This window comes from Lepidochelys kempii, chromosome 1, assembly GCF_965140265.1.
Source record: "Lepidochelys kempii isolate rLepKem1 chromosome 1, rLepKem1.hap2, whole genome shotgun sequence".
NCBI lineage: Eukaryota > Metazoa > Chordata > Testudines > Cheloniidae > Lepidochelys > Lepidochelys kempii.
In genome coordinates this window covers 203,361,807-203,373,994 of record NC_133256.1, presented here as the reverse complement: position 1 = coordinate 203,373,994, position 12,188 = coordinate 203,361,807, and the positions used below count along the sequence as shown (strand labels likewise).

At 43.4% G+C, this 12,188-nt stretch overlaps 2 protein-coding genes across 4 annotated transcripts in view; one reads left to right on the top strand and one right to left on the bottom strand.

Moving 5' to 3' along the window:
- CHD1L (chromodomain helicase DNA binding protein 1 like) overlaps window positions 1–551 on the bottom strand; it is a 38,866-nt gene extending 38,315 nt beyond the window's left edge. Inside the window, exon 1 of the mRNA XM_073309112.1 lies at window positions 533–551. The gene's annotated coding sequence lies outside the window, so the exon portion shown is untranslated. The remainder of the gene's footprint in view (window positions 1–532) is intronic.
- A 99-nt stretch (window positions 552–650) lies between these two features.
- LOC140896939 (uncharacterized) overlaps window positions 651–12,188 on the top strand; it is a 30,001-nt gene continuing 18,463 nt past the window's right edge. The window contains exons 1-4 of one of the 3 annotated variants that reach the window (XM_073309124.1): window positions 651–919; window positions 1,104–1,160; window positions 6,175–6,212; window positions 11,605–11,745. In XM_073309124.1, coding sequence (XP_073165225.1) covers window positions 767–919; window positions 1,104–1,160; window positions 6,175–6,212; window positions 11,605–11,745 — 389 coding nt within the window. In that variant the 5' untranslated portion in view covers window positions 651–766. Of the gene's footprint in view, window positions 920–1,103; window positions 1,161–6,174; window positions 6,213–11,085; window positions 11,225–11,604; window positions 11,746–12,188 lie in introns of those variants that run through there. The other 2 variants (XM_073309131.1, XM_073309141.1) reach the window with 2 other exon arrangements.

Sequence of the window (12,188 nt, the reverse complement as noted above, 5' to 3'; positions counted from 1 at the left end):
TCAATTGGTCTCCACACCATAACGGTAATCAGGTGGTTAATCGAAGGATTAGGGCTATGAAAAGTTTTGCACACAAGTATATCTCAAAAGGGTTGGGGCATAATTGACTATGCAGGGGAAACGGTGAAATCGACTGTGAGCGTGCACTAAGTGCCGCCTACTGCAGGAAGGAGAGAAATTGGGGATTTTTTTTTTCATTTACCCCTACAAACCCCTACTACGTTCACTCCCGCTGCAGCCTGCCAGTGCCATCCACCACCCCGCGTCCCCTTCAACCTCCGATGAGCAGCCGCCCTCTTCAACCGTCTCTGTGCAACCGTGCTGCGGACCGTGCCGCATTATATGCCCTCCGTGCAACGCAAGCCCACCCCCGCTGCGTTCCCTTTCCTCTGCAACCCTCACCCCGCTGCACTCCCTTATTATCCCTTCCCTGTGCAACCCCCCGCTGCTGTTCCTTTGCCCCTCCCCGTGCACCCCCCCCCGTGCATGCCCTCACCCCTTCCCTGTGCAACCCCCCCGTGCATGCCCTCACCCCTTCCCTGCGCAGTGTGCACCCCTACTGTGCAAGCTCCCAGCCGCAGACCCTTCTCTCCCTCCTCCTGCAATCGCCCCGCCCAGTGCCACGCCCCACCGCCTTCGCTCTTCCTCCCGTGTAAACCCCTCCCAATGGGCTCGGTGTCCCTTTCCTGTGCGACGCGCCTCCTCCTCGCCCACCCTGCAAACTCCCCGCGCCTCCCCCAGCCCCTGAGGGCTGCTGCGGATCGTCATGGCGCTGCCGCTGCTGCTCTCGCTGGCGGCCGCGCTCCTGCTCTTCTATCTGGGCTTCGTGCGGCGCCGCCCCGGGACCCCCCGCGCCGCCTTCCAGCGCCGGGAGCCGGGCCGGGCCGGGGACAGCGGTCACCAGCCCCCGCGGGACGCAGTGAGCGCCGGGCCGGGCTGGGGGGGCTGACCCCCGGCGGGGGAGTGGGGTCGGGCAAAGGGGGCTTCGCCTCCCGCCCCGGCGGTGGGGTTGGGGTGTCTCCCCCGGGGGCGACGGGGCGGGGAGGCTCCATCCCCCCATCCCCGCCCGCAGCACTCCCCCCTCTCTCTCTGTCTCTCCCCAGTGGGGTCCCACGCTCTCCGGCTTCCCGCTGCGCCTCTTTGTCCATGTGGCTAACACGGTGAGTACCTGCCCGGTGCTGGGAGGCGCCCGCCCCGCCCCAGTGAGAATGGGATTTGGCACCTGTCTCATTTGCCAGCTGCTTTACAGCTGTTATTGCTGACAGCCTCCCCTTCTCCAGGGAGGCAGCTCTGAATTAACCCCCGCTTGCTTAAGAGAGGGGAGGAGCCCAAGTAAGGAGACCTTCAAGCTTTGTCTTCACCAGGGTGAAGACCATTTTTAAAACCTTTATTAACGCTAACCTCTGTCAAAATCCTAGTGAGGACAAGGTAGCTGTAGAACTACAATGTAGGGCAGGTCAACACTTAAAACACTGCAGCAGATGGCTGTAGGGCTTAAGTGAAGATGCTCCTAGGCAGGATGGGAGAAAGCTTTCCCCTCAATGTAGTTAATCTGTCTCCCCGAGTGGTAGCTATGTTGGCAGGCAAAGCTCTCAGGTTGACACAGCACTATCTGTGTTGGGGAAGGGGGCGGGGAGGGGGGTTAGGCCAGTATAAATATGTTGCTCTGGGGTGTGGATTTTTCACACCCCTGAACAATATAGTTATACCAATATAGGTCTGTAGTGTAGACCAGACCTTAGTTTAGACATGCTAAAAATACATCTCTTTTGCTTCCTGTAGACATGGCCTAAATGTTTAGTTCTTAGTTTGTGATAGACTCAGGATTAGAAATCAAGAGATTCTTACCTTCCAGTGCTCTGACCACTTAACATCACTTCTCTAATGCCACCCCTAGAGGCAGTAAGGGATGCTGTCATCATGACTCATTGGCATTAAATAATAAAATCATAGAAATGTTCACCTGACAGGGACCTCAAGTCCTGCCCCCTACACTGAAGCAGGACTAATTAAACCTACACCGTCCCTGACAGGTGTTTGTCCAACCTGTTCTTAAAAACCTCCAATGATGTGGATTCGACAACCTCCCTTGGAAGCCTGTTCCAGTGCTTAACTATCCTTACAAGTTAGAAAGCTTTTCCTAATATCTGACCTACATTTCCATTACTGAAGATTAAGCCCATTACTTCTTGTCCTATTTTCAGTGGACACAGAATAATTGATCCCTGTCCTCTTTATGACCGCCCTTAACATTTCTGAACGCAGTTATCAGGTCCCCCTCAGTTTTTTTTTTCTCAAGACTTAACATGCCTAGTGTGTTGTGTTTTTTTTAACCTTTCCTCATAGGTCAGGTTTTTTTAAACCTTTTATTACTTTTGTTGCTTTCCTCTATACTGTCTCCAGTTAATCCTCATCTTTCCTAAAGTGTGGTGCTCAGAACTCAATACAGTACTCCAGCTGAGGCCTCACCACTGCCAAATAGAACAGGACAATTACCTCCTGGGTCTAACGTACGACATTCCTGTTAATGCACCCCAGAATATTAGTCCTTTTTGCTACTTCAGCTGATTGTTCACTCATACTCAGTTTGTCATCCATTCTTACCCACAGATTTTTTTTTCAGCAGTATTACCATCTAGCCCCTTTTTGTTGTGCATTTGATTTTTCCTTCTTTAGTTTTTTGTACTTATCTTCATTGAATTTTATCCTGTTGATTTCAGACCAATTTTCCAATTTGTCAGGGTTGTTTTGAATTCTAATCCTGTCCTCCAAAGTGCTAGCAACCCCACCCACCTTGGTGTCATCTGCAGATTTTATAAGCACACTCTCCATTCCATTATCCAAATCATTATTGAAAATATTAAATGCTATTGGACTGAAGACTGACCCCTGTGGGATCCTACTGGATACACCTTCCCCATTTGACAGCAAACCATTGATAACTACTCTTCTGAGTAAAATCTTTCAACCAGTTGTGCATCCACTTTATAGTAACTTAATGTAGACTATGTTTCTCCAGTTTGCTTATAAGAACTTGATGTGGGACTGTATCAAAAGCCTTACTAAAATGAAGATATAACTCATCTACTGGGTCCCCAAATCCACTTGGCCAGTAACCCCTTCAAAGAAGGAAATTAGTTTGCTTTGGCATGATGACAAATTGATGTTGGTTATTCCTTATAATCCTGTTATCCTCCAAGTGCTTACAAACTAACTGTTTAATAATTTATTCTAGTATCTTCCCAGCTATTGAAGTTAGGTTTACCAGTCTATAATTCCCTGCGTACTCTGTGTTCCGCTTCCTTAAAGATAGGTACTGTATTTGACCTTCTCCAGTTTTCTGGGACCTGACAGATCCTCTTTGAGTTCTCAAAGATAATTGCTAACAGTTTCAAGATGGCTTCAGCTAGTTCCTTAAGTACCCTAGGATGAATTTCATCAGACCTTGCTGACTTGAATACATCTAATTTACCTAAATCCTTTCTCTAAGTTACCAACAACATGGATAAACCATTAAAACTGTAAGAGTGTTGTAAATATCATTTATGATTTGCACTGCAGTATCCTCTAGCAGCCCTAGTCTGGGATCAGTCCCCCATTGACTTAGGTGCTGTGTACTCACACTCACACTCTCTCTCTCTCTCTCTCTCTCTCTCTCTTACTTAAAAGATGGTCAATGCCCCCAAAGCATTTAATAATTTCCTTTCTGCATCTGACAGTTGCACTTTCTGATTCTCATGTCCTATTGTTGATTGATTATATAGTACCAGTCATCTATGAATATAGTACCAGTCATCTATGAAATGCCTAGCAAAAAGTTGTCATTTGGGTTTCCAGCACTGCAGGGGAAGTTTTGTTTGTTTTTGTTTTTTCATTGGAATAAGAATAAAAATTGCCTTGTGGAAAAGCCATTTCTTAAATGTATGTAAACTCTTGCATGTCCCTTCTTTTTAAAACAAATTCTATGTTTTAGTCCTAAACCTAGTCAGTGGGAGGACACTGACGTGTGTTTTACAATTTAAAACTCCAGTATTTTCCCCTCACTGTTTATAATTGCTGCTTGAAAGAAGAAAACTGGAATTTCTGTTGCATGGGACCAGATCCAGCTAGCTTCACTCACACAAGTAATCATGTTGAAGCCAGGGGGCTAGTCACATGAGTAAAAGTGATCAGGATTTGTCCATTTCTGCAACTCATGCCCTGTGATTCTTTGAGAGATCGCACAAACCTAGGCTCCTGTAACAAGAATGGCCAGTTTAACCGGTTGACTGTCTGAGAAGTACTCTGATCAAGCTTTACCAGTGCAGGTGCTGGTAGGTAAACAAAGCAGTGAACATTGCCAATTTGCACTGGGAAGTTCACCAGTCCAGTTACCTAAGGTTTGTCAGTGAAAACATTTTGGAATAAAACAAACTTCACCCTTTTAGAATGGCCATTTCCCTGTTCTGAGCAGGTTTAGAGGACATGTTTATTTAAAACACCAGTAGCTGATCTATACTACTATAATGTGGGGTGCTTTTAGAAGGAAAAAAAAAAAAGCTCCATGTGGAGACAGGCATTCTCCAGGGCCCCATGACTGGTAAATATTTGCTTACAATACATTCTGAACTCCTTAGGGAAAGCCTGCAGCTGAGGCCAAGTATAAAAACCACTTTCCACATGGAAAAAATCATGACCATTCCAGCTGTTTATGACTTTACCCTCAGCAGATGAACCTGAGAATCCACCGTCCAAACAGTGAAATCTCACCTCACCAGTTTCCTGAGAATTTTTAAGCTTTTCTTGGTCCATTGATTTATTCCTACCTCCCTGGCTGCTCCTGATCTCTTCTCTGATCCTGGCACAGCCATGTGATTCGTGCACAGCAGAGTGCTGATAGTAATAAGTGACTGACCCCCAGTTTAAGGTGATCTTGGTACGTGACCAGACAGAACACATTTGCCATTGCCTCAGCTCCAGAATAGGTTTTTGTAACATGTTTTGCCTTTACAACATATTGGTGTAGCAGCTTTCTTTTTAAAGCTATGTACAAGAGCTATTGCGAGAGCGACATAAATTACATCTCCCGTCCCCCTGTTTAATTGTGTGGCTTGTTCCTGAGCATGACAACTACAGGGAGGGAAAACTAGCTACAGGGAATTTTTCTTAATGGAGCTGTCTTTATGGCTAAAGCACAGGACTGGGAGCGAGGATTCTATTCCCAGTTCTGTCACTGTCTCTGTGTGCCCCAGGCTAGTCACATTGCCTCCCTGTGCTTCAGTTTCCCCATATGTAAAATGGGAATGAAAATATTTCCAAACCTCAGAGGAGTATCTTAGGGGTTTAATCTTTGTTTACATTTGTAAAACATGTTGATCTCAGAAGGAAGGAGCTATTATAAATACAAGTTAATAATTTAGTCTATTGATCTTTTCTACCTTTTTACCTAAACACAGGGAATAAGATGCCTATAGAAAATTTCAGCACATTTTTCCCTACCCTGAATTCTGTCAATAATTAATTCTTAAGCTCACTCTTGCCCTGTTAAATCAGGGCAGAACATGACCGATCTCTGGAATCGTTAATATTGCCACATTAGCAAAGGCATAAAAATAGAGTTTGAATGCCTTCGTTCCTAGTGTGGAACATTTACATTTCTAATGCTTTACTGAGATCACTAGCTTTGAGGAAGGGGAGCAGGTTCACTGGTATATCAGGGCAACAGAGTATTAATGGCATTGTGAAAGCTCCTTGCAATGGATTCAATAAGCTTCATAACTCTTTTATTCAGAGTTTGTTTTGCAGAAAGCTACAAGGATTGTGGATGGAACTTACAGATTTCTTGTGGCTGACTTAACTTTTTTGTTTCTTGTCTGTGAGCACATGGCTTTTGGGATTGTGCCTCTCTGAGGGATGGGTACTGATGTGTTTTGGCTAGTGAATGGAAGGAACATATATCAGGAATGTTCAGGATTCTGTAAACGTGGACCAAATCTATGGCCTCAAGCTGTTTGACAGTTTCCCTTTAAGTACTGCATGAATGGAATTCTCATATCTTTGGTTTGTATTACAGTTTCCTTATAGCATAGAGCTCCCTACAGCAAGCACTCTCAGTTGCGGGAGAGAGGGGCGAAGGCAGAATTGGCTGTAAACGAATTCTATCTGTTTTTCATCCTCTTTTCTTTTCTTGTCTAGGCTTTCGGGCAGTTTTGTGTAGTACCGCTTTTATTGAGGTAAGAATGTGTTCCATATCTGCACTCTGAGGTTTTGCATTGTTAACAAATCTGGGGTATCAGCAGTGACCTCTTTAAAGGGGAAGTCGATGTAATTTGGGATTTTGCTAGGGCCCTGAAGAGAGTGGGCAGAACTATTGAGCAGAGACCCTGGTATTTGCTGGCTTTTTAAAAAATTTTCTAATTTGATGATATTCAGATTTTCTATCAGGGAAGATTTTAACCCTTTCTTTTCACAGCCAACCTTATGCTTGGAAACCTGTTGCCTCTCTGCCGTCTCATATGTTCTTACTAAAGAGCAATCTCATCTTTCTCAAAATTCGAGTTATACTGATGTTTTTGTTCACCTCTAGTAGGGGCAGGAGAGCAATAAGGGGCTGTGACAGATCTCTGAGGTACAACCTGAAACTGGGGGACTGCTGTGCCCCCTTAACTCTCCAGCCTGGGCTGTCTCTCATGATGCTTTGCCAGTGACAAGCAGCAAACCCCTCCAGATGTTGTGATCACTCAGTCAACAGTATACAGGCACACACCCAGCTAAATTGCACGAATGCCCTCTAAGCCACTTATGAACTATACAGATAGAGACACCAGGAAATCCCCCCAGCTTTGTACCCCCAGAAATGTACCCTCTTACACTGCTTAAGACCTTCTCTTGAACAATGCAAGCTCATTAATTAGTTTGACACTTCATCAAAGGAAATGGACATGCACCAATCTTTGTAATCTGAGCAGATTCCCCAAGCATTCTAGATAAACTCACTGGTTAGGATTAAACATTAAAATAAGTTTGACTACAGAAAGATAGATTTTTTTTTAAGTGATTATAAATTATAGGCATAAAGGTCAGAGGTAGTTATGTAAGAAATAAAAGTAAACACACATTCTAAATACTAAACTTTCAGTCTCAGTAAGATTTGAATCAAACAGCTTTTCTCACCCCCACTGGATGTTGCTGACAGGTTATACTCTTCATACGCAGGCTGAATTATCTTCTCAGCCTGGGACCAATCTTTCCAGTTCAAAGTCTCTCCTCTTGCAAACATTCTTCTTGCCGTCAAAGTAGGTGGGGAAGGAGAAGGGTAATCTCATGATGCCACTGCTCTTTATTTTATACTCTCAATTCACTAGCCCAAACATGTCTTAGTGGACCTTAAGTCACAGAGTTGAGCAATCATCATTATGTAGTGCTTGTGCAACTATCTCTTATTGAATTGGAAATCTTATTTACAATTTCCCTGCTGGTCAATGGGCGGTGATGGTCATTTAACTCCCACCTGAGTGTGGGTCATCTCCTTTGATGCCACTGGAGAACAAACAGGGGGCGACTCCCAGACTTGCAACATATTTCAATAACAACCATATAGCAAAATTTTATAACTCCGTATACAATGATGATGTACATATTTTTGACAGAATGAGTTTCAGCAGATCATGACCTTTCATATGCATGCTTTGTATGAAATATAACCATATACAGATGATGAATATGGGGGTTACAGGGTGCTACTTTGAGGTACAATGCATCATGGGTCACGTGAGAGTCAGAGCCAAATTGATAATTAATTCTCTTTGAAGTGTTCAGATCGAAGGTTTTGGTTTAGTTTATTCCAGACCTTCCAGTTGCCTTTTCAGTGTATTCAGTCTTGAACATGCCCTTAATTGTGTGCACTTTAATCTGAAGAGGCAGTTGTAATTCAAGCTCGCAGTGCAGTCCACAAGTATTGCTTATAATTTGGTGGGCAATATCTTGCAGATCCCAATACATTTTAAGGTTCTTCCCTGTAGGGCTAAGAACACTTTAAACATGACTGGTTTTAGGTAGGATCTACAGTGTGGTCTATAAAAAGAAAAGGAGGACTTGTGGCACCTTAGAGACTAACAGATTTGTTTGAACATAAGCTTTCGTGAGCTACAGCTCACTTCATCGGATGCATGCAGTGGAAAATACAGTGCGGAGATTTTATATACACAGAGAACAAAACAATGGGTATTGCCATACACACTGTAACAAGAGTGATCAGGTAAGGTGAGCTATTAATAGCAGGAGAGAGAGAGAGGAAAAAAAAAAAACCTTTTGTAGTGTTAATTAAGATGGGCCATTTCCAGCAGTTGACAAGAATGTGTGAGGAACAGTATGGAGGGGAATAAACATGGGGAAATAATGACAGGTTTCAGAGTAGCAGCCATGTTAGTCTGTATTCGCAAAAAGAAAAGGAGTACTTGTGGCACCTTAGAGACTAACCAGTTTGAGCTTATGTTCAAATTGGTTAGTCTCTAAGGTGCCACAAGTACTCCTTTTCTTCATGGGGAAATAGTTTTACTTTGTGTAATGACACATCCACTCCCAGTCTTTATTCAAGCCTAAGGTAATGGTGTCCAGTTTGCAAATTAATTCCAATTCAGCAGTCTCTCGTTGGAGTCTGTTTTTGAAGCTTTTTGTTGAAGAATTGCAACTTTTAGGTCTGTAATCGCGTGACCAGTGAGATTGAAGTGCTCTCCGATTGGTTTTTGAATGTTATAATTCTGGATGTCTGATTTGTGTCCATTTTTTCTTTTACGTAGAGACTGTCCACTTTGGCCAATGTACATGGCAGAGGGGCATTGCTGGCACATGATGGCATATATCACATTGGTAGATGTGCAGGTGAACGAGCCTCTGATAGTGTGGCTGATGTGATTAGGCCCTATGATGGTATCCCCTGAATAGATATGTGGACACAGTAGGCAACGGGCTTTGTTGCAAGGATCAGTTCCTCAGTTAGTGTTTTTGTTGTGTGGTGTGTGGTTGCTGGTGAGTGTTTGCTTCAGGTTGGGGGGCTGTCTGTAAGCAAGGACTGGCCTGTCTCCCAAGATCTGTGAGAGTGATGGGTCATCCTTCAGGATAGGTTGTAGATCCTTGATGATGCATTGGAGGGGGTTTAGTTGGGGGCTGAAGGTGATGGCTAGTGGATGAAGTGTGGTCTAGAGATACTGAATACCTCCAAAAGAAATGCAAATTAACAAGGACAGAAACTGTCACGCTCTTCTACAGTGGATCATTCCTTAAAATCAGGACCCTCATGGACGTTTCCTTAATTTGCCTCCTGATTCCCAGCCCTCACCTTCCCTGTGGCATCTACAGTACTTGATTGCACAAAAGTCACATTAGGACGGTGTTATGGAGACAAGACAAAAATAAACTTTCTTTTGTAGGATTAGTGCAATTGCTTGAATATGAATACATGCCCTCATTTTGTGTCTGTGCTGCTTATTTTCTCTCTGGAAGTGCAGGGCTTTCTAGGACCAAATCTCCTCTGCCTGCCTACAGGTCTCCGTGTTCTAATAATCTGTCCAAGTCACTCTGCAGTTTGGGTCTGCTCTCCTTGCATGTTTTGCTCCCACTCCAATTTCAGTGTCACCTGCAGATTTAATCCTTATTTGAATTCACATCACAAAGTACCTAACAAAGAAGGACATGCGAGTGTTTGAGTTTAGCTGGTGGGGGGGAAAAGCCTCTTCATATCCTAAAAAAGGAATCCCGTACTGGACTATAGATAGCAGGAAGTATATTGCTTGGAGCTTGACTGATGCTTTGGCATTTTTGAGACAGGAGCAGCTTCACAGACTGTCAGGATTCTTAAGTGAGAGACTCTATTTCTAGAGTTGGACAACTTTGATTAACAAAAGTAAACAAAGCAGAGCCAGGATAAGGAACAAGCGGGAAGTGGGGACCTTATCTGTCAAATGAAAAAGTACAGAATGCATAGGACAAGGGGCTTTGATACATTTCTAAAGAAGCATAATATAAAGAACCTTCTTAACCTGGTGGTGGTCTGTCTTCAGCTATATGCAATTACCTTTTTCTTTGCCTTGCAAAGACTTTGATTTTGATTGTAGTTCCTCTTGTTCTGCTTATTCTCAGGCATAAAAAATGGAGCACCAATTGCAGAAGGGCTTCCTGCATCTGCCAGATTGCTAAAATGTCTTGAGTTTTAGCCACACATACCTGCTTTTGATGCTCATCTTGATATATATCTCAGTTTCACTACTAAAAAGAAAAGGAGTACTTGTGGTACCTTAGAGACTAACCAATTTATTTGAGCATAAGCTTTTGTGAAAGTGAGCTGTAGCTCACGAAAGCTTATGCTCAAATAAATTGGTTAGTCTCTAAGGTGCCACAAGTACTCCTTTTCTTTTTGCGAATACAGTTTCACTACTGTGTGTTATCAACATTGGAAATGGGGGATCCTGATGCTTGAGGATGTAGGCCATGGTGTATATGTTAATTTTTTTTTTTTTAACTCCACATCACTTGAAGGTGCTTGTACTTCTGTTTTTGACCCTTATTTTTGTCTTGGCGATGAAATCCTGGCTAGACTGAACACAACTCCCATTGACTTTAATGGGGCCAGGATTTTTCCTTGTGTTACAATTTGGGCGTCTGCAGGTTGATGGCTAAGGACTTGACATATTCTAGGAAGTAGGAGGAATTGCAAAACAAGCAGACTGGGGTAGCTGGGATCCCACCATTTAGGAATGGATCAGGAAATAAGTTGTAAAAGAGGAGGAGAGTTGTACAGAACAACTGGTGTATACCATGTGGACATCACAAGATGGATGCAAGGGTATGGCTCTCTGCAACCCATTTGACAAAATGGCTGAGTGGTCATTCATGACTTGTTCTTCAGCTTTAACCTGACTTTGCCAGATTGCGCAGGTAAATATTCATGACAGGCACAAAATCTGCCTCAGTCTTCGTACAGTGATCACTGGAAGGAAAAATATTTTATTCAACCTAGAAGGAAAAATTTTACTGTTCTCAGGTGAGCAGAACTTTACAATGCTAGTTAAAGCTGATGTCTCCTTTGACAATTTTCGTTGATGTGTCCAGCTGCAGAAAGGCACAGATATTGAAGACCTCCTTTGTCATCACACTGTGTTCCACTATGTGTGCAGAAGCAGGCTTTGATCACTGGGGATGTTCGTTTCTAAATGACATTGGTTTCTTCCTGGGACCCTCCTTCTCAATAGTAAGAGAATTGTGTGGGCATCAATCCATGGTGGTGTGCTGTCCTTTATAGAGGATACGTAAAAATATATATATAAAAGATCTGCTCTAGGAATTATTTTGGGGAAGTGTTATGGCCTGTGTTAGACAGGATGTCAGATCACAGTGGTCCCTTCTTGGAATGTACAAATTAATGAATAACCTAGTAATCCTTCTGCTCCGCTTCTGCAGAGGAATGTGGTGACAGAGAGAGAATTGTTTTCTAGTAGTTCTGCAAAACAGTGCACATTGTTCAAAAGGAGAACTCTCCAGAAGCATTTTCCTTTTAACAAAGTGTTTGTGAATGAAAACGTTAGGATGGGGCTTACATGCTCAAGCAGTGACTCTCTGTCTCTCTTGCAGGGTGAATAACTTCACTCTCATGCACTATCTTGATATCCATGAAGACCCCACGTTTATTCCAGAGGTTGCTGCTGAGGGAAGAAAGGAAAAGCCTGAGACTAAAAACACATCGGAGATTCTCAAGCAGTTGATGGAGACAAGGTCAGCATGATGTGCAAGGAGTAGGGGGGTTGTATGTATGTATTAATGGAGTACTGGGTCATTATGTCATTGTCAGTAGTCTGGACAAGATCAGGTTTCCCAAAACAAAGGGACTTTCTGTATGTCTTAAACAGTGGCCCCAGTCATAAGGAATTTTCCCCCCCATCGTTGCTTTCTGAATTCTAATGTGCAGCATCCTTTCCTTTCCAGTTTTTGTCCTTACTCAATATCTCCCCATGCTATCTCTGCACCTTCGGATACCGAAAGCACCCCTTACTTCATTAACCGTTGTCTAGACTGGGGGGGAAAAACTCTTTTTTGAATTTAAGATGCATTTGAATTAAGTACTGTTTGTGCTAGGTACTTAAATGTTTTTAGACCATTTATAGCAACTTTAAAAACATGTTAGCTGCTCATAGTCATAGAATCACAGAATAACAGAG